Source organism: Pogoniulus pusillus, chromosome 19 (genome assembly GCF_015220805.1).
Source record: "Pogoniulus pusillus isolate bPogPus1 chromosome 19, bPogPus1.pri, whole genome shotgun sequence".
In the NCBI taxonomy this organism is placed as follows: domain Eukaryota; kingdom Metazoa; phylum Chordata; class Aves; order Piciformes; family Lybiidae; genus Pogoniulus; species Pogoniulus pusillus.
This window is the reverse complement of record NC_087282.1, coordinates 20,097,375-20,123,139: the sequence shown is the minus strand read 5'-3', so window position 1 is coordinate 20,123,139 and position 25,765 is coordinate 20,097,375. Positions and strand designations below refer to the sequence as shown.

Sequence of the window (25,765 nt, the reverse complement as noted above, 5' to 3'; positions counted from 1 at the left end):
CGATTTAATGGAAATGTATAAGGTAACCTCTTCCAGAATAAGGTAAAAGTACCAAGGCACATATGAAAATGTACTTATTCTATGTAATTAAATAAGTACTTGGAGTCGTTGGATGTGGAGGGATAGAGAGAGAGAGAGAAAAGAAAAGAAGAAAAAGAAAGAAAGAAAGAAAGAAAGAAAGAAAGAAAGAAAGAAAGAAAGAAAGAAAGAAAGAAAGAAAGAAAGAAAGAAAGAAAGAAAGAAAGAAAGAAAGAAAGAAAGAAAGAAAGAAAGAAAGAAAGAAAAGGAAAGAAAAGGAAGGAAAGGGAAAGGAAAGGGAAAGGAAAGGAAAGGAAAGGAAAGGAAAGGAAAGGAAAGGAAAGGAAAGGAAAGGAAAGGAAAGGAAAGGAAAGGAAAGGAAAGGAAAGGAAAGGAAAGGAAAGGAAAGGAAAGGAAAGGAAAGGAAAGGAAAGGGAAAGGAAAGGGAAAGGAAAGGGAAAGGAAAGGGAAAGGAAAGGGAAAGGAAAGGGAAAGGAAAGGGAAAGGAAAGGGAAAGGAAAGGGAAAGGAAAGGGAAAGGAAAGGGAAAGGAAAGGCCACACATCTTGCTCTTCACCAGTATTAAGTGGTTGTCAAAGCCTTTATCCAAGACAGTATTTTGGTCACAAATTAGGTACTGCAAATGCTGCTGTTATTGTGGCCTGGCTGAATACTGACGTTATCAGTTACACTCTGGTGTTATCATCATGTGAGCTTCTACATACTACATTCAGAATACTCCATAAGTAAAACATGCAGTCTTACCTGAGTTAAAAAACTCCCAGGAGACCTTGAACTGAGAGATCACTTTATCAGACTTCTCTCTCTAATAGAGTTTGGCAATTTACTGCATGAAAATAATGGAGAACCATTGAGTTTAAATTGAACATCAGCATATTGTGCTTTCGTGGAGACTGTTTTATGCTGATCAACAGTGAAATGGTATTGTTAAAAGAAAACATCAAAGAAATGAAAAAGAAAAAAATACAGTATGCACTAGGAAGAACAGGAAAAATGTAATTGTCACATCCAGGTCAGTCTGGTTTAAAAGTTGCTGTAGCAGAACTAAATGCCAGTGGAAAACATTGTCCTTGTGATTGAGGTTGCTCTGACTGGGAGATCGTTGTAAGCTAAGTTCATTCTAAGGAAGTCAGACTATATGTAATTCCCTCAGATTTGTGGGCTTGCACCTAAGTGCCCCAACCTGGTGTAACTGCACCATTTTGTCTAGCTCTTATGTGACTGGAGAGAAGCATATTAGAGTCATTGGCTTTCGTATGAAATGAAAGGTACTTGTGAGCAGTTTGGGCTTCTGAACCAGAGATCTTTTGGGAAGTTCACCAAAGTCAGCAGCAGCCTGATTCAGTCACGTTTTGGACCACAGTAGTAGTTTCTCCTGGCCGATACGCTTTACTCAAGGGAAGCGACATAAACTTCTTCATGCACCACTGTAAGAGAGTTCTGACCGCAGGCCAGGCTGTCTGAGCTTAACAAATTAATTCACTTGGTCTGCTTCTTAAAACTTCTCCCCGTTTTCAGGTCTGAGACAACTGCTTCAGCAGTGTTTGTATTAAAGGGGAACAGAGGAGCAGCTCGCTGTAGTTTGTTTTAGGAAATAGATTTTCTTTTTCTTCCTTCCTTCCTTCCTTCCTTCCTTCCTTCCTTCCTTCCTTCCTTCCTTCCTTCCTTCCTTCCTTCCTTCCTTCCTTCCTTCCTTCCTTCCTTCCTTCCTTCCTTCCTTCCTTCCTTCTCTCTTTCTTTCTTTCTTAATTTTTTCAGTTATATATATGAAGTATATATTTTCACAGCCCTTTTAATAAGCCCCAGGAGATATTTTTGGGGTTGAAATAATGGGAAATGTAGTCTTCTCTTGGATCTTTGGTTCCAGGATGGCAGAAGTATTAAAAGGAAACAGTGGATATATGTTATTTGGGACCCACAAAAGACTCCCGTGAGAGTTAAGAGCCCTGCAAAAAATGTATATATCTGAATACCAAAGGAACATTTTTATGTGTTGGGTTTTTTTTGACACCACCATGTCTGACTTCATTCCATTTTCTCCAGACCTCAAACATACAGGCCTAATATATGTTGGTGATAACCTCATGAATACCAAATGTACCAGAAAAAAAATACCACTGTATGCAGTAAACATTCCTTGTGTTTTTTTCTGTTCCCATTCTTACCCTAAATTTAGTAAGGAAAAGTCAAGATCCTCCCAGCCAGTCAGATCAGTTTGGCATCTGTTTTAGATGTCTTTAACATGAATGACCCTCTGTGGACAAAATATTAGCAAGATAGGAAACAGACAAAAGCATGAGTCATGAAACAACCCAAGGAGGTTTGAAAAGTTGGCTCTGAGCAGTGGTGTGAAGTTTACCTGAAGTGAATGAACAGTCATCCTTGGAAGGAGAAATGTGTAGTCTGATGGCAGCTGAGGGGCAGGCTGCTGTGTGAAAAGAGGCAAGTCCAGAAGAGATGTAGGGAATGACTGAAGAGGCAAAATGATGCAAGGAATCACTGATGGCAATCAAAGGAAAGCTGGGGTTGGAAAGACGTGGATGTGTAGTCCATTAAGTGCAGGTGAAGTGTTGTATCTTCTTAGATTAGTAGTGAGCCTATTGCAGAAATAGATTCGTATAGGTTGGAAGGATGTTCAAAGGTCACCTAGTCCAATGTCTAGTGTCTGGAAACTGCTATTCTTAGTACTGCCCAACCCATTTCCCACCTGTATTAATCAAAAAAACGAAGCACCTTCTGTTATTAGCAAGCCTGGCAGGAGCTGAAGGCATTCATAGCAGGAGGCTTCTGCTGGCAGTCCTGGTTTTGCTGCTTCTGGTTGTCTAAGTGTTTTCCTCTTATCAGTGCGTAGTGCGCACTGGAAATGATCAATCAGGGTTCATGCACAGGATCTTTTCATGCTAGCAAGGGAAAAATCAATTTCTGTTCGAAGAAGTAAACAGTAGTGTGAGCTTCATCTCCCTGGAGTCAAAATGTATTCCTTGACAAAGCAGATGGTAACAAAAGCTGAGCTCTTGATGTATAGGCACATAGGTGCTTATATGGAAGACATGGGAGTGGGTTCCTACTTATGTTTAGCATGCTACATTTACCTTACCCAAAAAACAAAGACAGGAGGAGGAGGTTGCTTGTTGAATGCCAGTTGTACATCAGTAAAGCCAGGAGGATTGTTCACAAACAGTTTATCCAGATGAAAATGTAGTTGGTCAGTTCTGGCAAAGACATTGTTCATTGTGTGTTTCTGCTTTCTGACACTACATCTGAAATTTCAGAAGTATTCTGACAAGTCTGTTGGAAGATTTTGTTGCTAGTATTTCTGAGAAATGCCTGCTGTCGGATGTAAATTACAAAGAAAAGAGATTTTATGTGATTTTTCTGTGCCTCAAAACCAAAATCTGAGCTCACGCTGGTTATAAATTGCCCTGGAGCTAAGAATGGTCAAGAAACTGTTGAATGAATACATAGAAGGTTAGATCAACATGGCTCATCAGATATTGTAACCGTTCACCCAATGTCATTTGATCTGCATAACATTAAGGGCTGCTATTCCTGCATTCTTAGGTTTCTGCCCTTCTTCTCTCCCTTTAAAGTTTAGCACTGAGCCATACATTAAACCTTTGGTTCCGCATCATTTAAGTTCTGTTCTCTCTCTTTCTTGTGAGACCAAAATGTGAAGAGAGGCTTATAATACTGGCTTGTATTAGGTGGAATATTTTGACCATCTGACCTTTACTTTTTTCTCCATTTTGCTTTTTGTTAGCAAGCAATACCTAAAAGCAAACATGAAGCATGTTGATGCAAAAGAGTTTGGCCAGATTAAAATGAAATTGGAAGATGACTTCAGTGTACCACGTAGTGTTGTGAAATCTTTTTGGTTTGATTGAAGTTTTATTACCTCAGGACGTCTGCCTGCAGCTTATGTAATATTCACTGTTCACTGTTCTTTGGTCTGGGGCTCACAAATGCACTTCCAGCCAAGAGAAGAGCTCATGATATGAGATGCAGCTACTCAGTCTTATGGAAGCCAGATACCCAGAATCTGTCCTTTTGGCTAGACTGTGCTGCTCTCAGAGGAGGAGAAGCACCAAAAGCATGCACTAATGCTAGCTCTGTCCTTTTATGTAGAATCTGGTTACTGATGGAAGGTGAAGAGGAGAGCAGGTAGAGAATCATGTAGTAGGTCCAAAACAACTTGATGTTTATTCGATTAGGAAAAGAGTAGTAAGGGATAGATGTCCAATCCTGACTAAACTAGAGGAGAAATGTTGGATTTTATTAACAACAACTCTAATAACAATTTGTTATAGCACTAGTACTTGAAGAGGTGATGAATATTGTATCTGCTCTGATTCATCTGTCCTGATGAATCTGTGCTTGGATGCCATAGTGTGCCATGTGGGCCTGTTTGCACTTGTTAGCTGAATGCAAGCATTTATGGACAATTAAACTTGCAATTTTTGATTCACGCTTTGAAAGATGGAGAGGTTGTTTTTTGCCTTTCTTTTTTTCCAGGATAGACTACATTTGTAAAAGATCTATGCCTTTCAAGTCTCCTAGAATGTGCAACTCTAGCATGAATTTAGAAAAATGGTCTCATTTCTTTAGAAATCCATTAATAGTAATGTACTGAAAGACTCTTACATTGATCTTCTCTCTGATAGCCATGTTGTAATAATTATTCTTTTAATGTTTGCATCAATCTAAATGTTTTCCTCTTTGTGCTAGCTCCTACTTGGATCTCCCTATATGACAATCACAGCACTTTGACATCTTGCATTACTTTAATACCAGTGATTCAAAACAAAGCAATGCCAAAGGGAACAAAAGTTCTGTCAAGCCATTCAAATCTTCTTTGCCATTAACACAATTAAATTGATGCATGAGCATTTAAAGTTATTAGCGAGTGCTGCCAGCTGAAGCTGGTTGTGATTGCATAATATATAGTGGGGCTTTATTAAAGCAAAATGGTATGTTTATTGTTATTATTGCCATTAGTTCTGAAGTAACATAAACTTAAACAGAGCTGTGAATTGGGAGAGGACTGTGAAACAAGTAAGAGCATGCTCTGCCCTGTGTTAATAATCAGGGACACGCTTACCACAACCAAGGCATTTCTAAACACAGGAATATATATGGTATCCCAGCTAACCACTGAAAATGGCTTGTGTAATGGTGGGGAGGAGTGTTAAAGAGAGGACTTCTGTACCTCTGCTGCTCTCATTCTTCCCAGTCAGACTCGCTCAGCTAAATTTTGGGCTACTTCTGTTACTGCTGTGAGAGATTTTGTGGTTGGTGTGTACACTGCAAGCTTATTGGGTGATATTTATTTTGTTTCCTCATATTCCAACACACTAATTTTTCACTGACAAAAAGATCAAGAGTCTATTGAAGACATATGTACTCCCACTATGCCACTGCATGTTGCAGTAATACCCATGCCTGCTGATCTTTTAGTTAAAGTTAACTATATTCCTTGCTGAATGGAGAGTTGGAATGAAATGTGGAAAACAGAGATTATCAAAGCATCTCCAAGTATTGAGCGGGGAAAAACATGAGTTAAGTGAAAAATAAGGGAATGAAGGAAGGCCAATGAAGTGCTGGAATATCAAGTCATGTGGTGTGAGGATGGACTGCATGTCTGTTGCACTTAATGCTGCCCATCCACTAGAAATTCTCAGCCTGTGCTTGTTAGGTAGAATTTGAGATGAGTAGCAACTGGGTACAAAAGGTAAGGCTCCTTTTTTTTTTGATCAGTTGAGAGTTCTTAGGCTATATTAGGGAAAATTATGATCTATAGCTGCTGAAGTAGATAAAAATCACTGATATCCCTAAAATGTAGTCATACTCACTGGAGTGCTTCTTCTCTAATATATTGATGAACCATTGGAAGTTCAGAGAACAATGATGAAATAAGCCAAAGTGATGAAAATCTTCTTCAACCTGAAAGAAGGGAAAAGTTGAAAATAGAGCAGTTGAGAAAAGTTGAATATGACTCTGCATGTCTAGGCTGGATGTTAGGAGGAAGTTCTTCACAGAAAGAGGGATTTGCCATTGGAATGGGCTGCCCAGGGAGGTGGTGGAGTCACCGTCCCTGGAGGTGTTCAAGAAAAGACTGGCTGAGGCACTTAGTGCCATGGTCTAGTTGACTGGATAGGGCTGGGTGCTGGGTTGGACTGGATGATCTTGGAGGTCTTTTCCAACCTGGCTGATTCTATGATTCTATGAAGTAGTGAATTAGAATAGTGGAAGGAGGTCTACAGAGAAACCCAGGTAACACTGAAGTTTTAACGAAAAGAGGCAAATAGTTTACAACACCAGTCTGTATTTTACTAATGGAGATGATGTGAAACCTATTTCCCTACAGGTTTTGGGGCAGATATGCCACAAGTTCTAGAAGATCTGGGGAAATGTGCTGCAGTAGCAGAGAGTGAATTTGGTGATCTAATAAGTCTTTCTGGTCTTTAACTTTTGTATTTATTCTTGAAGCTTAGTGCTGGCTGAAATAGTAGGAAAGCCATGGTCAGTGCTCTTGGTCAAGCTCTATAGCAGGTTAGGATGACAAGGATTAGGCTTAGTCATGAGTGTCTTTTCCCAAACTGCTTATCAAGGGCAATAAGGTAGAAGTGTCAGGCACAAAAGTCTCACTGAATATTTATGGTACAAAACACTTAGCTGTTTTTTCAGTACCCTCCTGAACATGATCTTTTCCTCTTCTGCTATATCCTCATGATAAGAATCCATCATAACTACCTGCAAGTGCTACAAAATAGTTGTACTTATGAGTCATGTCTGCCTGTTATTTATACAATTGCTCCCAGTATTTAGAAGTTTTGTGCTCTTTAGTGTCCTTGGAATGAGGGATTGTGGCAAATGCTGTAAGTATGGCTTAAATGAATGTTTTCAGTTGGAAGGTGTAAAGGGCACCACCATGTGTGTGCAGGTTATGGTGTGTGCATAGATATATCACATCTTTCTAGGGAGAGAAGGAATATCTGTCAAGCCTCTCCAGGTGGATTCCCACATGCTGTTCGGTCTTCAGAGGATACTTAACCTGCACCAGGCTCATGAAGTGAGGGACAACAAAATCAGCAGCCACCCTTCTAGTCCAACCAGTATTTTACTACAGTATATGTTTAAATGTTAAGAGCTGCCTGGGCTGTTACCCTATTAAGCTGTAGGATAAGATAGTTGATGATAACAGCTTTCTCCTAACTGTTATCACCTCTGTCCTTCGCTGCAGTGTGCAGCAAGTTGAACCAAGCCTCTCCCTCTCTCTGAAGGCTGCTGATAGGAGTAACAGTGGGATCTTCTTCAATTACAGAACTCTCAGGCAATTCTAGTTCCAGTTCTCAACTGTGAGGAAATCAGAGCAGTGTATTGCTTCAGAGTGTCATTAGTAGCACAAAGCAGTGCAGAAGGAAAAAAAAGAAAACAACTTTTGAGAAAATGGGTCTTGATGAGTATTTATGTTGATCTGGATTGGAAAATTTGATAAGCAGCAAGTATGGCTCCAGCAGTCTTCAGACAGAGGTGGTTGCTTTTTAGCTGTTCACGTGTGTGGTTGTAGTCACTGAACTTTGCATCCAGCACCTGACTAAATGGTTTTTTTTTCTTTAAACCTAGGTTACCCTTCCCAATGACTCCAGCTGTGTTGAGGAAATACTACGGGTGAGTAATGCTCTTTGCTTTTGTATCTTTTGTCCCATTGTAGTGCTGCTATTTTGTCTGTCAGGGAGAAGGGTTATTGGCTCTCTTTAATACCGCAGTGAAATCATGACATATCAGTGGGCTTGCATTAAAGAGACACAGCCAAGTGGTAGGCCCAGGGTGCTCCTTAGTGAGCAAGGTCAGTTGACCTAATACTCTGCATCTGCCAGCTTGTCTCAGTGATGATTTATAACACATCCCTGTGCTTTTTTAAACTCTCAGTGTCTATGAGTCTCTCCAGGACATCCTCCTGCCAGAGTCCTTCTGGAGAAGCTGGCAGCTTATGGCTTGGATGGATGGCTGATTTGCAGAGTTAAGAACTGGCTGGGTGACTGGGCTCAAAGAGTGGTGGTGAATGGAGTTAAATGCTGTTGGCAGCCAATCATTAGTGGTGTTATCCAGGGCTATTTCTCTTTAAAATCTTTATCAATGATCTGACTGAGGGAGTTGAATGCACCCTCAGTAATTTTGGAGATGACACTAAATTGGGTGGGTGTATTGATCTGCCTGAGGGTAGGAGAGCTCTGCAAAGAGATCTAGATAGGGTGGATCAATGGGCCCAGGTCTGTTATATGAGGTTTAACAGAGCCAAGTGCTGGGTCCAGCACTTGGGTCACACCAACCCCATGCAACACTACAGGCTTGAGGCAGAGTGGCTGGCAAGTTGCCTGCCAGATAAGGAACTGGGGGTGTTGGTTCATAGCCATCTGATGTGCTCAAGTGGATAAGAAGGCCAACAGCATCCTGGCCTGTAGAAGCAATAGCATGGCAAACAGAACCAGGAAAGTTATTGTGCCCCTGTACTCAGTGCTGGTGAGGCTGCACCTCAAATACCGTGTTCAGTTTGGGCCCACTTGCTACAAGAAAGACATTGAGGTGCTGGAGAGGATCCAGAGAAGGGCAGTGAAGTTGGTGAAGGGTCTAGAGAACAGGTCTTTACCAGGAATGGCTCAGTTAGGGATTGTTTAGTCTGGAGAAGAGGAGACTGAGGGGAGACTTCATTGCTCTCTACAGCTACCTGAAAGAAGATTGTAGTGAGGTGGGGGTCAATCTCTTCTATCTAGTATCAGGTGATAGGTGCCATGGTCTAGCCTTGAGCTCTGTGGTAAAGGGTTGGACTTGATGATCTGAGAGGTCTCTTCCAGCCTTGGTGATACTGTGATACTGTGATAAGAGGAAATGGCCTGAAATTGTGCCAGGGGAGGTTTAGGTTGGATATTAGGAAAAATGTCTTTACAGAAGGAGTGGTCAAGCATTGAAACAGGTTACCTGGGACAGTGGTGAAGTCAGCATCACTGGAAGCGTTCAGAAGATGTGTGGACATGGCACTTTGGGACATGGCTTCATGGCCATGGTGGTGTTAGGTCAATCGTTGGACTTGGTGGTCTTAGAGGTCTTTCTTAACCAAAACAATTCTATGATTCTGTATTTCCCTCCTCCCTTGAGGTACAGTCACCTCAATTCTCCCACTCACAGACTGACCTTCAGTATTCCTACATCTTCCCCCAAACTACAGTTGCTCATCACTCATGACTTTGTTAAAGACCCACAAACTTTTTTTTTCCTGGGAGCTCTGGTCTGTGGTTGAATAGAGAAAATTAAGACAGCTACTCCAAACTGAGCATTAATTGCTGCAAGATCATGCATCAAGTAAAAGAGGAGCACACACCAGCTGCATACATATAAATCTGCCTTGCTTTAAATGTAAGATGGGTTTTTCCTCAGACACTCTAACTTTGTGGTCCCCTCTTGGCAGTGAGATTTGTCTAGAGGCAGCTTTTCTACCCACTAGTTCCTATCTGGGGTTTAGGTTTTTATCCTCATGGGTTGAGTTACTCAGCTGTCAGAGCTACATCCCTGCCAGCCAACCTGCTGTTTTTCAGTGCAGAGGGGATAAAATTTCAGTGGAAATTTGTGCCAGCCATGTCTTTACCACTCAGAGCAACTGATGCAAACTAACCCAGATGTGAAATCTTGTGTAACAATTGAAGCAACTTGCTTTCAAAACATGGATTTATTCTTGTTTATACAATAAAATGGACTTTTCAGTATTGATTGCAATCCAGACTTCAGCAGTTTGGGAAACTTGCTCCTGGTTTGGTGTCACAGGTTTAGCCTACTGGATCTGCTGATGGGTATTCAACAGAATGCTGTTGGCATGTCAGCTTTAAAATGCAAGCTCTGGCCAGAGCAAGGTATCACAGTATCACAGTATCACACAGTATCACAGTATCATCAGGGTTGGAAGAGACCTCACAGATCATCAAGTCCAACCCTTTACCACAGAGCTCATAGGCCAGACCATGGCACCAAGTGCCACGTCCAATCCTGCCTTGAACTGTGCCAGGGACGGCGACTCCACTCATGGGGTTGGTCGTTCAGATTGTAACTTCAAAGGCTTCATGTTCTGGGTGCCATGTCCAGTTTCTGATTTGGGGTTCTAGTCTTTCCTGCTGAGCTGCCTGAAGGCTTGGAGGTGCTGGGGTTGTTTGTGGCTGTTTTCTGCTGTGCTTTTCTGCAAAATAGGCTAAGGTACATTGGATTGCCTCATTAAACTCCTTGTCTCAGCCCAGGACTCTTTGTATGACTTTCCCTCCCAAACTTTGTGTGAGAGGCTTGCTCGTGAGACCTGACTGGACATTTGGGTACAGATCTTAGCTTGAGATGCTGTCGATACCCTTCTGGACAGCTACTGTTGCTGCAGAAGTATGTTGGGCCAGCAGGCAAGCATACAGGTGCAGACCTGCAGTAACAGAGGAGTGAGTATACATCTGCCCATGCACCCAGCAACAACGAATGCATGGAAATAAAGCTCATTTGAACCCCCCGAGTGAGAAGTGATTTGTTTCACCTACAGAAGAGTAAGGGAGCAAAAGCAAAGAAAATGTTGAAAGGCTGTGCAAAGCACTTGGTACATCTTGAACATCATCTTCCTCTGTTTGTACACTTCAGTTAGGTTCATTGCTATAGTTGGAATGTATGACTTCTAGCTGAGGAAAGCAGTTATTTTTGGTAAAGAGCATCAAAAGAAAATGTGATGTAGCAAAATTCAGACATCAATCATCCAAATGACAGTTTTAATGTGGGAACAGTGCATGTGAACCACAGGAAGCTGAAATGTCTTTCTTCTAATCAAGAGAAGGTGATCCTATTTCCTGCTCCATGGCTGTAATTTAAGTTAACAGGGGCAGAATATCCTGAGTTTCTTTCTGAAACATCCTGAGATGGGCAAAAGACTTTCTGTCATCTTCAGAAGATGAGGGTGAACCACAGAGTCCCTGTGGTTGCAGGCAGCACTTCCTATCACCAGCAGGCTGTTAAATTCAGGAGGTCTCTTGAGGTGGCCAGAGCAGGGGTTTGGCAGATTTGCGTGTCTCTGGGTCTCTGTCTCATGTATTAGGCACCGAAAAAAAGGGATACAAGTCAGCAGATCATTCTTGATTGCCAGGTGAATATGCCTGGAGGCATCCCTCTGCCCAGCCGTGCCATTCAGCCATGGAGTATACCTGCCTGCCATAGCCACAAGCATAGCCAAAAGCCATCATGAGCATATCAAACTGCAAGTGTGGGCTTGGCACACCATGAGTGAGGGTGGAACCTCGACCCGGGTTTGTCTGGGGCACATGCTTCCTTCTCTGTGTGCAGCTAGGTAGGTTTGTGTGATGTTATGTGGTGAGGGTGGCTTTGAGTGCCATCAGTGTGGCTGTAGGCAGCTCTGGGCACCAACAAGCTGCAGCCTTCTTGTAGCCTATCTGCAAGCAGGCTGCAGGCTGCCAGTAAGGCACTGAAGTGTATGAAAGCAGCAGATCATAGAACCACATCTGGAGCTGCCCATCAAAGGCCTAGCAAATCCCAGTCCCAATTGGTTGCCTTCAGTGACAGCTTTGAACCATGCTGAAGTGCATGTAAAAGTACTGAGTTTTGTCAGTGAATTTGTTATTTTCAAATGTATAATGCAGAATAAGCATGTGAGAAATGTGTTTTGGCTGCATGCAGAGTATCATCTTCTACCTGATAAAGAAAATGAGAGAATGTGATGCCCAGCAGTGGTCAAAATGCAGTCTTCCAACTCCTTATTGAAACCCAGTGTCAGGAGATTCAGTCTGCTCTGCTCCAGATGAAAGGATGGATGACCCTTGGTTTCAGCAGTGATTTGTGCCTTGTGAACCTGGATTAAATGCCTAGCTCTGACAGATGCTTTATGGCCTTTTGGGGTCATTTACTCAGGATCTGAAGAGCCTTTGGATATGTGGACCTCAGCTCCCTCATAGCATTTTTCCCAGGTTAAAAATTAGGCTATTAACATTTCCTTCCTCTCAGGGATGCTGTGGAGGTAAACAAGAAGGATTACAAGACAGTCAGGTTCCTCAGGTAGACAGCTGGGGCTGTAGCAATGTGCCTTTTGACCAGCCAAACCATTGGCAGTGACTAGCAATTTCTGCTCCGGGCTGTGTCTGCCGCTGAGCTGTGCATCCCAAAGTGTTGGAGGAAGAGTGCTGCTGCCTACCTCACTCTGACCCTGCTGGTCTCCCTTAGGAGCATTTAATACCTTGAAGTTTGGGGTTTAGCTCAAGGTATTAAGGGACTTCAGTTTCACCCCCCAAAAAGATGCAGTAACTCTTGAATGTTGTTTTGCTAAACTTACAAGGAAGAGAGACCCAGGCTAAGATCTGTGACCTTTGATTTTACAGAGCCCTTTTCTCAGGCTGAAGTTGATTAATGGCTTTTGTAATTGTAGAGGTTTGCAATTCCTAATCTCTGTCATCTGTCTTTTTTTTTTTTCCTCCCTTAGGAAAAATGGTTTAATTGAGTTTATGGTCAAAAATTTCCAGCTGAGTGAGGGGAAAGGGCTTGAGTCCATTCAGACTTCTGAGTCTTCAGAGGCAAAATTTCACAGTCCTTCAGATTTCCTGAAACACTTAGCCACTTATGTCGTCCTGTGTAAATGCTTTAAGGACTGCTCCTGATACTGTAACCAAAGGTTAATGGCAGACAAGTCTCCTGTTGATTTTGCTTTTCTAACCAGGATGGCTGAAAAGGTTGTTAAAAATAATTATTAAAAATAAATAAATCCTTATGTACAACTAAGGCCAAGCTGGAAAGGTAGTGCAGGAGATTTGCATTTAATACAGCTTGTTCATGCCAAAGTGAAAGATGGAGGCAAATACACTGATGGTTGGGAGACTTTTTCTATTCCAAAATGTGACTTGTTTTTTTAAACCAGCATAATGGCTTTGAAAGTGTGGATAACGTGGAAGACAGGCAATCAGCAGTGTGTGTGTAATTCACATTTCAGTAATATGGATTTAAATTAAGTTGTCACTTGTTATGTGCAGCCATTGAAAAATGAGTTCATTGAAATGTTGTGATACAAAGTGCAGATGGGGCGGGAGAACTGACATTTTAAACCAGTGTTCTGAAGCTGTTACTTGTGCCACTTGTAGCAGTGCTTTACATCAGTGTGCCTTGCTGTCACTGCCTGTTATGTGACCCATCATGTTAGTCCAGGCATAGGGGTGTGTGTAGATGCGATGCCAAGAGTGAACTTGCAGTGGTCCTTTTTATGCCTATAATAGAGAATACAGAAGAGATCTCCCTTAGCATTGATTTAGCTCTGAGTAAAGAGGTCATAACCATAAAACATTGCACAAGAAAGAAAGGAAATTTTATTTAACTAAATTTTCTTGAAGACTTGTAGTGTCAATTGGAGCTTTGGGCCAGGTGTTTAGGGAATCGATTAGACATAATCCCACAGAAGTGAGGCTCTGGTCTGTGCACACAGAGCTTTCATGTCTGTGTTGCTAACCATCTGGGCAGGCACTTCTGTCTAAAAATCTGTCTCTGCTTAGAGGAACAAAAGAATTCTTGTGGGTTCATAGACACTGTAGTAAGGCATCAAGTAACTACATGGACTTCTGATGTTAAGTGGACAGATATGTTAGTAATTAAAAGCTTTCTGGTCTGGAAGCAAAACAAATTCTAAATGTAATTCAGATTGTAGTCAGTATAAAAATGATTGGAATTAAATGAGCAAAGTCTATAATTTGCATGGGTTTCTATTCTTCTGGTGACTAGATCATGTCTAATGACATTGGAGAATATGTAAATTGATCAGCAGGTGAAATGCCCTTGACTGGGCAAATTATGTGTAGTGTTACCTTCCTCATGCCAATTGAAAGCACTGATGAGTTTAATATGCATCATCCGTAGCTGAGGTGAGCTGCTCACAAAGCGAAATTAGACTGTAACAGATACAGCCCATTATTTGCCCCTCAGTAATTGTTTTCTCTTCTAAAATACAAACCAACATTGAAAAATGATGCTGAACCTAATTATAATAATTGTGATTTGAAAAATACAGGTATGCTGTCCAGTGTAGTTACAAATGCACTTAGTAGCTGACAGGCAGTTTAAATATTTTCATGTGGAAACTTGGGGCTTGGTGAGGAGGACATGATGTGAATTTAAAATGATTATCCAGACGTCATTGGACAAGTGAATAACGAGCTGACTGGCCTAGTAAATCATGTGAACCTGTCAAATGTGGGAACACGTTGGGGAGGAGATGATGTCAAGTAACAGTAACTTAGCAACCTGGCATTTAGCTGTCCAGAGAATGAGTAAGAGTAGCCACTTTTAAATAGCTGAGTAAATAAATGAATCCCTATATGTCTTAGGTGTGCTATAAAAATAGCCCAGCACCGTATGTTTTGTGTCAAGCTGCTCCTTTCTCCAGGATAAGGTGATTTATTATTTCTATTGAAATGAAAAAAATGATTGAAAAGTTAACCCACATGTAAATGTGTATCTGTGGCCTTTGTCCCTCATCTGGCGTGCAGCCTTTGGAGGCGTGCGAGACGATGCGTTGCAACTGTGGGCTTGTTTTCTTCCTTTTGGCTTTACTTATGCACATGAAGATTTTAATGGATAAAAACAATTAATTTCATAGCAATTTCTGAGCCATTGCATTTTCAGCTCTTTATCAGCATTTTCTCAGTGGAGGCAGAACCAGTTTCTGCTCTCACATCAAAATAAATCAAGGGGTAATTCCACTGACCTCCGATCTCATTTGAGTTCATTGAATTCTTCTTCTTCTTTCCATTCTGGTATAAATTGGCAGCAGCTCCCCTTACCTTGCTACTGCTGTTATTAAATAAAAAGGAGTTACCCCTGCATTACTCTAGGTATACATAAAAGCAGCAACTAGTCCTTTGCTTTGATGACTCTAGATGTAGTCTTACTCCAGAAAGTGGAAATGCTGAATAGTTCTTTGGAATAAACTCACTTCTGGCTTGTCAGGTAATCATCTCAGTTCTCACCTCTGTGCCACTACAAGCATTCAGCAACAATTCCAGAAAGGTTGGGAGAAGCATTTTCCCAGCAGTTTGTGCAGTGTCCAACTGTATACATACAGTCACAATAAGATCAGTAGTTGGGGTGTAGGTTTGAAGTGCAAAAGTCTCTTTCAGAGTTGGAGGATGCAGCCTTAGGTCTTCCCTGTCTAGAGCAGACCCTTAACACAGAGTCTTGCCTTGACCACTGTGAGTTACACCTGACTATAGCAGAATGGGGTTAAGAATTTAATTTAAGAAAGATGTTGAGGTGCTTGAGCATGTCCAGAGAAGGGCAAATAGGCTTGTGAGGGGGCTCAGGCACAAGCCCTGCGAGGACCAGCTGAAGGAGCTGGGGTTGTTTAGCCTGGAGAAGAGGAGGCTCGGGGGAGACCTTATTGCTGTCTACAGCTATCTGAAAGGAGGTTGTGGCCAGATGGGGATTGGTCTCTTCTGCCAGGCAACCAGTGACAAAGCAAGACACAGCCTCACACTGTGCCAGGGCAGGTTTAGGCTGGATGTTAGGAAGAAGTTCTTCACAGAAAGAGTGATTGTCACTGGAATGGGCTGCCCAGGGAGGTGACGAAGTCACTGTCCCTGGAGATGTTTAGAAGGAGACTGAATGAGGTACTTAGTGCCATGGTTTAGTTAATTAGAAGGTGTTGGGTGATAGGTTGGACTCGATGAACATAGAATCAATCAGGTTGGAAGAGACCTCCAAGATCATCCAGTCCAACCTAGCACCCAGCCCTATCCAATCAACTAGACCATGGTACTAAGTGCCTCATCCAGGCTTTTCTTGAAGACCTCCAGGCACAGTGCCTCCACCACCTCCCTGGGCAGCCCATTCCAATGCCAATCACTCTCTCTGGGAAGAACGTCCTCCTAACATCCAGCCTAGACCTCCCCTGGCACAACTTGAGACTGTGTCCCCTTGTTCTGTTGCTGGTTGCCTGTTAGAAGAGGCCACCCCCCACCTGGCTACAATGTCCCTTCAGATAGTTGTAGACAGCAATGAGGTCACCCCTGAGCCTTCTCTTCTCCAGGCTAAACATCCCCAGCTCCCTCAGCCTCTCCTCATAGGCTCTCAGCAGCTTCATCACCCTTCTCTGCACACATTCAGGTATCCTCTTGAATTGAGGAGCCCAGAACTGGACACAGGACTCAAGGTGTGGCCTGACCAGTGCTGAGTAGAAGGGCAGAATAACCTCCCTTGTCCTGCTGGCCACACTGTTTCTGATCCAGACCAGGATGCCGTTGGCTCTCCTGGCCATCTGATCTCAGAGGTCTTTTCCAACCTGATTAATCCTGTGATTCTGTACTTGAAGTTTTTGGCTGTTCACTTTACAGTGACAACATTATGATGCCACCTGTGAGAAAGGCACCTCAGGAGTAATACTATTCCAAAGCTGTCTATATTAACTTAAAGATAAATAATGTAGAAGACTCAGAGCTAACTTTAGGCTAGCTCAGTAGGAGGCTGGCATGAGTCAATACTCAAGTATCTATCTTATGCAGTTGGTTTTGTGGGCCACTGTTGCACTGCTGGCATGGTGCAGGTTGAGTGTAAGAGGAGTTCACTTGTAATGTAGATACATACTATACATCTGCTTTGTGCTGCCAGATCAGTGCAAAGCAGGCTTCATGCTGCTGGGGAGGTGACAGGGAGAAAAGGTTGACTGTCTGATCTGACAAATGCTTGTGGGTGTGCAGTGTTTCCTGTATTTGGAAGGTGGTGTTTTGCACCTGCCTGTTACAGGGATAAATGTCTCTTCAAGATGTAAGGCAGCAAAAGATTAGACCTTTGTCAGGACAGACAAGCAAAGTCTGATTCCAGCCTCCAGGCACATTTATCAAATAAGGATTCTATTTTCATAGCAGTGTTAAAGCAAATTATTTAGCAAAGAACTTGAAAATGTAAAATCTGATCACTATGTGGGACTATTGCAGCCTGTCTACACTGTAACAATAAAAAAAGATTACAAAAGGTATTCAGAAAAAAGGAGAGAGATTGCAGGACATCAATTTTGAACTCAGTATTCAATTCGGGGTTTTTATCTTCTTAACCATAATATTTTAACATATATTTTTGCACTGCCAAATTGAAATATTGGTGGTATCAGTAGTACTACATAATTCTGCTATGGCCAGATTTACCATTGCTACTGTAAAGTGAGCTGACATCATAAAGAGTTGAGAAATTAATAACTAAAAGAGGAAATGTCCTTACTTGTTTTCTGAGTTTTTCAGCAGCATTTTTGCACCAAAACGACCACTTTTAGTTTCTTTCTCGTTGGCAATCACCTCAAAGTGTCACAACATGTTGCATGCTCAGCATCCTCATGTGGATTCAATACTCTGTTATGATTTTAAAAAAAAGAAACCATAAGAATACACAAAATACTTTTTTCAAAGCCTGTGCAACCAAGTAATTAATTCAAGCAAAGTCTTTTTCTTAGAAGAAAGGATAGAAATCTTGCAGTTTCCTCAGATCAGATGCACCCTCTGCAGCACTTAACAGTGTTGGTCACTTTATATACTACTTTTTCAAATGCCTCAAGGTTTTGTAGTTCTGGAAATAACTGGAAGTGAAAGAGACAGAAAATGAGGAAAAAGGAGTTGGTGGGGTCTTGTAGTTGAGTGCACAGTATCATAAAACTAAGATCCCTACTTCAGACTTGCAGACTCATGGGACCTGACTTCCCATCCCTTTTCACCACTGTATATAAAGACTAACTCTCTTATCTTTGAGTGAAAGTGTGAGTGAAAGCAGACCCAAGGAATCTGAGATGTCAGGTCAACTTTGACCTTTTGCATGCTCCTGGGAGCAAAAACGGCCCCAGGTGCTGAACTCAATTGAAAAGTGTAAACATTTCTGCACTGTGATAGTGTTTGGCTCTAGCTGTACCAGGTATCCTCCATTAAGGACCTCGTGGGCTGCACCAGTTTGATTAAGAACTTCAAAATCTGTTGTGTGCCTGCCCTGGCACTGCTGCCGGTCCCAAAATGACTGGTAACAATGGCTACTGGCACAGTGTGCAGTGTGGTTGAGCACCAAAGCCATCCGAAGCTCCTCCACTCTCCATCCACATCTCACTGCCAAATGAAAAATCTAGTCCTACTTTGAAATATAGGTAGTAAAATATTCCTCTGGTCTCAGATTAATCATTTCTGTTATTTCATCTTGTCCTGTCAAAATGAAACATGGTTAAATATGGGCATTGAGTGCTTAAACTGCTAGCAATGTTACCTTTCATTTGAGTAGATTAATAACGTGTACTCTACATAACAAATTGCTTTAGGCACAGAATGAAGACATTGAAAACATATTAAAATCAAGTTAGGGTTTCTGAAATGAATGCTTGCTTTAGAAACAATTTTAGTTTGAAGTGACAAAGTCTGTAGCATCTTCTGTGCGTCTTTATCTCACAAAACAAAAATGGCTTCATTTTTGCAGTCCTGAGGGCAAATATTGTGAGTCTTAAGTCCTGGCATGAAGCCTCCCCATAAGTTAGCACTGCTGAAGAAGCTGATGGGGTCTGTAAAGGGTAAGGTGATCCTATGTGGTTAGACAAGAGAAAGAGAATTAGGAAAAGACTAGACAGACTTGCAAGGTTGGGAGGTGCAACTTAATGAATCTTCAGAAAGAGCTTCAAGAATTCAAATTCTCTTCTGAAGTTTCATCTGGCCATGACAATCAAAACCTTAAAACATTGATTGGTGGTTATAAAAACATATTAAGGAAGGAACTATAGAAATGAGAGAGGGGGAGAGGTTCCCATAAAGAGACTAGGTACTTGAGGCATACTCAGTTTCACTTCTTTAACTATACTCACCATGCTGCACCCTTTGGTGGTTGATTGCTCCTGTGCTCTTCGAAGGAAAGTAAAGAAAACAGGGCAAAGATGACCTGCATAAAGCCTGGCAGTAGAATTTTGGAATGCATTGTTATTTTCAGAGGAAATGAGCATAGACATTGTGTTACAGCAGGTACCAGCAATATTTGTTGTCATTTTCTTCATGTACTGCAGCCTAAATTTAAGCCAGGTCACTCCTAATCTTTTCTCTTAAGGCAAAAATACAGACACCAACAGAGCTGCCAAGAATGTACCAAGAAATATTTATTCCTGAGAAGCCTCCTTGATAAGCAAGTCACTTTTGCTGTTACAGAATCATGTGATGACACTCTATCAGTCTTGCCAGCCTCCATGGGGTTTGTGGAAACAGCCTAATGTGGGAAAACAATCTTGCAGTCATCACCTTTCTTAAGTTACTGCTATTCTATAGAAAGAATAGTTCTGGAAGCCACCTTTTTGTAGGGAACAGTTTACATCTATCCTACACTGATCTGTAGGCTTTAGGATTGTTGTGCAGCATAACCAGTGGGTCTGTTTCTGCAGGTGTCTTCCTTCTTACTTGTGGTGTTCAATAGCTCCAAGTGCCAGGTGCTGCACTTTGGCCACAGCAACCCCATACAGAGATACAGGCTAGGGTCGGAGTGGCTGGAGAGCAGCCAGACAGAGAGGGATCTGGGGGTGCTGATTGATACCTGCCTGAACATGAGCCAGCAGTGTGCCCAGGTGGCCAAGAGAGCCAGTGGCATCCTGGCCTGCATCAGGAATGGTGTGGTCAGCAGGAGCAGGGAGGTCATTCTGCCCCTGTACTCTGCACTGGTTAGACCACACCTTGAGTGCTGTGTTCAGTTCTGGGCCCCCCAGTTTAGGAGGGACATTGAGATGCTTGAGCGTGTCCAGAGAAGGGCGACGAGGCTGGGGAGAGGCCTTGAGCACAGCCCTACGAGGAGAGGCTGAGGGAGCTGGGATTGGTTAGCCTGGAGAAGAGGAGGCTCAGGGGTGACCTTATTGCTGTCTGCAACTACCTGAGGGGTGGTTGTGGCCAGGAGGAGGTTGCTCTCTTCTCTCAGGTGGCCAGCACCAGAACGAGAGGACACAGCCTCAAGCTACGCCAGGTGAGATTTAGGCTTGAGGTGAGGAGAAAGTTCTTCACTGAGAGAGTCATTGGACACTGGAATGGGCTGCCCGGGGAGGTGGTGGAGTCACCGTCCCTGGGGCTGTTCAAGGCAGGACTGGACGTGGCACTTGGTGCCATGGTCTGGCCTTGAGCTCTGTGGTAAAGGGTTGGACTTGATGATCTATGAGGTCTCTTCCAACCTTGGTGATACTGTGATACTGTGAAATCGTTTTGGCTGTAGAATGCAACACTTTACAGCCAGTAAAAGACTGATATGGTCCATCTTCCCCACTCTTTGAACGTCTTCTCAATAAATGTTTGAATATGTAGACTCAGATAAAATATTCTACCTTTAATCTTCCTCTGTAACCTTGAGATGCCCCTTCACTCCACAGTGACTCTTTCTATGAAATGAGGAAATAGAACTTCACCCACACTGCCATCGCGCTGTGAAGTTAAATTAGTTGCTAGCAAAATGCATTGAGGTCCTCAGCTGGAATTATTGGTGTTATAATTGTGCAAAAGCAAGGCTCAATCAGATATTTTAAATTACATGGCATACTGCAGCTTATCTATTTCTATAGGGACTTCCTAACGTTTCTTTAAGGAAAGCGTGTCATTGAATTTAATGTTCTGAGAAACCTGATGAACTTCCAATCTACTCTAGTGATACATTTCAAATTGTGCTTGTAATTGTGTTTTACATTGAATATGTAAGTTCTTTTCAACCTCTTAATACAGCACAGGAGTTTCACTACACCTTTGAGAAGAATGCACGCTGTGGGTAGGAGGCACTTTGGAATTGTCACATTTGTTTAATTAGCCTGTAGATCCTGCCACATTGACTTCTGTCAGCTGCATAACCATTCTGTGGGATAGCTAGAAAATCTGACCAGAATGATGGATTCTTACCTTTTTTTTTTTTTTTTCATAGAATCATAGAATCAACCAGGTTGGAAGAGACCTCCAAGATCATCCACTCCAACCTATCACCCAGCCCTATCCAGTCAACCTGACCATAGCACTAAGTGCCTCAGACAGGCTTTTCTTGAACACCCCCAGGGATGGTGACTCCACCACCTCACTGGGCAGCCCATTCCAATGCCGATCACTCTCTCTGCCAACAACTTCCTCCTAACATCCAGCCTATACCTCCCCTGGCACAACTTGAGACTGTGTCCCCTTGTTCTGTTGCTGGCTGCCTGGGAGAAGAGGCCACCCCCCACCTGGCTGCAACCTCCCTTCAGGTAGTTGTAGACAGCAATGAGGTCCCCCCTGAGGCTCCTCTTCTCCAGGCTAAACAAGCCCAGCTCCCTCAGCCTCTCCTCATAGGCTTTGTGTTCCAGGCCCCTCACCAGCTTTGTTGCCCTTCTCTGGACACCTTCCAGCACCTCAACATCTCTCTTGAATTGAGTGGCCCAGAACTGGACACAGTACTCAAGGTGTGGCCTGACCAGTGCTGAGTACAGGAGAAGAATAACTTCTCTTGTCCTACTGGCCACACTGTTCTTTTGCTCCTGTCATGCCAAGGAAAGCAGTCATACAGGCACCCACCTAGCTTTGCAGAAATCAGATGAAGAAAATGTCACGTTGTAGCATTTGAAAGGAAGATGCTTTTCTTATTTCAAAAGCATCAAGGCCTTTGTTTGACTGAGTACAAACTACAGAAGTGACTACTACTCTGCAATAGATTGTCCAAAGTGGTTGTGGGTGCCCCCTCCTTGGAGGCCAGATAGGATGAGGCCCTGGGCTACAAAGTCAAGTTGAGAGGCATTCTTGCCCATGGCAGGGGGGTTGCAGTATATGATCACAGTATCACAGTATCACCAAGGTTGGAAGAGACCTCATAGATCATCAAGTCCAACCTTTTACCACAGAGCTCAAGGCTAGATCTTTGATGTCTCTTCCAACAGCCCTTCTGTGATTCTATGATTGACATACAAACCTGAAGTTTGGACAACATATTCTGCATGCACTGCTTATTCTACCTGCTGCAAGTGTTACTGTGTTGTCTTCCAGAGCTCCAGTGTGGATATCACTGGAAACCAAATACTTACCAGGTTACAGCTTTTCTTTAAATGCTTCCTCTGTTCCATTCTGTGCAATGGCTAAGAAAATATTTGTGGTGAAGGAGGTGGAAATAGTATCTACTAATACTTTGCAGGGTGAAACGGGAGCAATGTGGACACACGTGGACCTGGGAGATTTGCATAGGTTACTAATGGGGAGTAGTGTTTACTGCATTTGTTGCTAGCTGAGTGGGTGATTTAAGGCACTGACCAAACTTCTGGAGCCAAACTGGAAAACAGCAGGTACTGATCTCTTGTGAGGAATGCTTTGAGATCCGCTGGAATTTATTGCACAAGCACTGAGTGTTAGAGGCCCCTCTGGAGCTTGTAGTCCATTAATTTCTTTGCCGTGGGTATATCCTGCTTAAAGAATATGCTGTCCGTGTACCCCAAGCTACAGTAACCTTTAAAAATACTCTTCTGAACCTCAGAGGATAAAGAAGGAAAAAGGAAAAACCCAACCAACCAACCAAAAAACCAACTTGTGTTTGGTTTGCAGGAGAATATTCCCAGTAGTGGTTTTTTTTAATCAAGCCAATTAATCCCTTCCTACTTACTCCAGTATTTCATCATTTGTAACCTCTTGAGTCCCTGGTCTTTACATTCTGAGGTCTGAGCAGCCAGTTTCTCTGAAAGAGGAATGTTATACCAATGGAGTAGAAACTGATACTCAGATTTTTTTGAAGAGCAGCCTCTTGTCATTGCTGAGTTCAGACAAAAACAACACAGTTTCAACAGTGAGACGTTCACTGGAGGCTTCTTTCCATGAAAATAGTTATCACTCCTTTTTTTTTCTTGCCAGTTGAGGCATTGTTGCTTTTAAAAGAAGTCATGATCTCCTCATTAACATTTTTCTAATATGATAAGTGTAAACTACAAGAAAGCTTTCGTGTTTGAAAGAATACAGGAACCCTGAGGAATGCTGCACTAAAACTGCTTGTGCTCTTTGAAAAGGCTTGACTGGGAATCTGACTAAACGTGTCATTCTGTCTCCTTTGCAGCAGTGTTGTCATTTTCTGGTGTCTTTCACTTGCAAGTTACCCTTCGAAAAGAACGCAGTGTTGCTGCTTCTAGCCTTTGTATCTCTCTAGCAAAGTGAGATCAACAACTCCTTTTGGTAATTGCTTGAACATCATAATACAGTATCACAGTATCACAGTATCATCAAGGTTGGAAGAGACCTCACAGATCATCAAGTCCAACCCTTTACCACAGAGCTCAAGGCTAGACCATGGCACCAAGTGCCACGTCCAGTCCTGCCTTGAACTGCCCCAGGGACGGCGACTCCACCACCTCCCCGGGCAGCCCATTCCAGTGTCCAATGACTCTCTCAGGGAAGAACTTTCTCCTCACCTCAAGCCTAAATCTCCCCTGGCGCAGCCTGAGGCTGTGTCCTCTTGTTCTGGTGCTGGCCACCTGAGAGAAGAGAGCAACCTCCTCCTGGCCACAACCACCCCTCAGGTAGTTGTAGACAGCAATAAGGTCTGCCCTGAGCCTCCTCTTCTCCAGGCTAACCAATCCCAGCTCCCTCAGCCTCTCCTCGTAGGGCTGTGCTCAAGGCCTCTCCCCAGCCTCGTCACCCTTCTCTGGACATGCTCAAGCATCTCAATGTCCCTCCTAAACTGGGGGGCCCAGAACTGAACACAGGACTCAAGGTGTGGTCTAACCAGTGCAGAGGACAGGGGCAGAATGACCTCCCTGCTCCTGCTGGCTACACCATTCCTGATGCAGGCCAGGATGCCACTGGCTCTCTTGGCCACCTGGGCACACTGCTGGCTCATGTTCAGGTGGGTATCAATCAGTACCCCCAGATCCCTCTCTGTCTGGCTGCTCTCCAGCCACTCCGACCCCAGCCTGTATCTCTGCATGGGGTTGTTGTAGCCAAAGTGCAGCACCCTACACTTTGTGCTAAAAAAAGAGTAAAGTACTCTTTGGCAGGTTTATTCCAGTTTGTCTTTGTACGATAGCTGCTGATTGTCACTGCTTGACATCAGCTGGAGTTGCAAATAGCACTAACTGCTTAGAGCTAACTAGCAACCATGGATCTGCTGGGTGGTCTTTTCTTGGGCTTGCTCCAAGTTTGTTCCAGATTATTCATATGACCCTTGATAAGCTATTACTAACAAACAGTCTGCTAGTCTTTTTTTTTTGGCCATCTAGAAGCAAGATAATAGATGTCATTGTCTGGTAATGTGTATGTATACTTTTTTAATGCTGAAACACCAAATTTACTGCCTTTTAGTGCTGTGGCTTTTGTGTCCTACTGACTGATTTTCCTGTGGGAAGAAAAAGAAAGCAGTGTAGTGTTGAAGGGTATGGACTTAGCCCTTTTTGGTCAGTTTTCAGGAGTCAGTTTCTTCAATGTAGCTCATTGTCCAAAGGTTTTAAAAAATCCAGGCATGGAAGGAGGATCAATTAATCTGCTGTGTAGTCTGAACATGCTGATTTCAGATGTTAGGACCACTCTGTGTGGGTCCAAGCACCCTCAGCTGTCGTATATCTTAGTGGCAGTTCCAAGTATTTAATGTTTCCAACCTCAGACTTACTAGATTTGTAAGAAGGAATGAGCCAGGAAACCTGGAATCAAATGTGTGCATGTGACAGTGGGAATTCTATCTACTAGAAATACTCTGTAGCCTCCATACCTTAAGGGAGATCAAAAAAGACCTCAGTGTATTTTGGCTTCATTTTTCTTTACTCTTTAAGATGGTTTATTTGGCTAAGGCTGGCATGCCAAAAAGTATATGTTGTATCAAAACATCTTCTATAACATAGGTCCATTTTTTTTCCTACACCTGTTTGCTTAGCAGGAGTGGATCAAAGGGGAGCGTTGGCATGATTTACAGGACACACAGATGCAGGAACAGACCTGCTTCAAGACACACAAATGAGGAAAAGGAAATCCAGATTGAAATGTTTGCTCTTTTCTAAAGGCTTGAATTACTATAATAAATGCCAGGTCACCTGGTAGAGTTTCAGATGGCTGCTTAAGTCTTTTTGTAAGAGTAGAAAATGAATGGGTCAAGGCAACAAGGATTCTGCCTCTCTGTTACAGGCTAGAACCAATAGTTTGTTTTTGGGCAAGCATACTAAGCTTTTAGCATTGCAAACCAAACAAAACAAACAAAACCATAAACAAATAAAACAACCAGACAAAAAAAACCCCACAGCAATGTGCCAAATTAGAGGATCCAATAGTTAGGCTTCAGCTTTACGTTTTCTGACTGTCCAGGGCTTCCTGGATGCAAATCAGGCTGGCTATGTTGTCCACCCAGGATTTTCCAGCTGATATTCACTGTTCCATATTTCCAGCCAGTATTCAGGAGTTCCACCACTGCCCTACACATTGCGTCAGACAGAATATGGGGCAGTCTTTGCCCTCAAAGCATTCATAGTCTCTGATGTAGGCATTGGGAGGATAATCATACTCCACAGGGGAGAGCACATTCTTAAAACACTAAGAGCTAAGCAAGTTTTCAGCTGAGACACGTGTTAGGGAGAGCATAGCATGGATGAAGAAAAGGAAAGAGTGAAAGAGGAAGCTTCTGTAAGCTTTTTTATAGGCGTTCACTGTCCCTCTGCCACTGTTTTAATGACATTACACTTGAGGTGTTGATGAGACCATGTAAGAGAAATCACATTAAAAAGA

At 42.8% G+C, this 25,765-nt stretch overlaps 1 protein-coding gene across 4 annotated transcripts in view; it reads left to right on the top strand.

Moving 5' to 3' along the window:
- AFF2 (ALF transcription elongation factor 2) overlaps window positions 1-25,765 on the top strand; it is a 357,624-nt gene that overhangs the window by 180,240 nt on the left and 151,619 nt on the right. For all 4 annotated transcript variants that reach the window (XM_064159592.1, XM_064159590.1, XM_064159591.1 and 1 more), the window contains exon 4: window positions 7,662-7,706. In XM_064159592.1, the coding sequence (XP_064015662.1) occupies window positions 7,662-7,706 (45 nt within the window). The remainder of the gene's footprint in view (window positions 1-7,661; window positions 7,707-25,765) is intronic.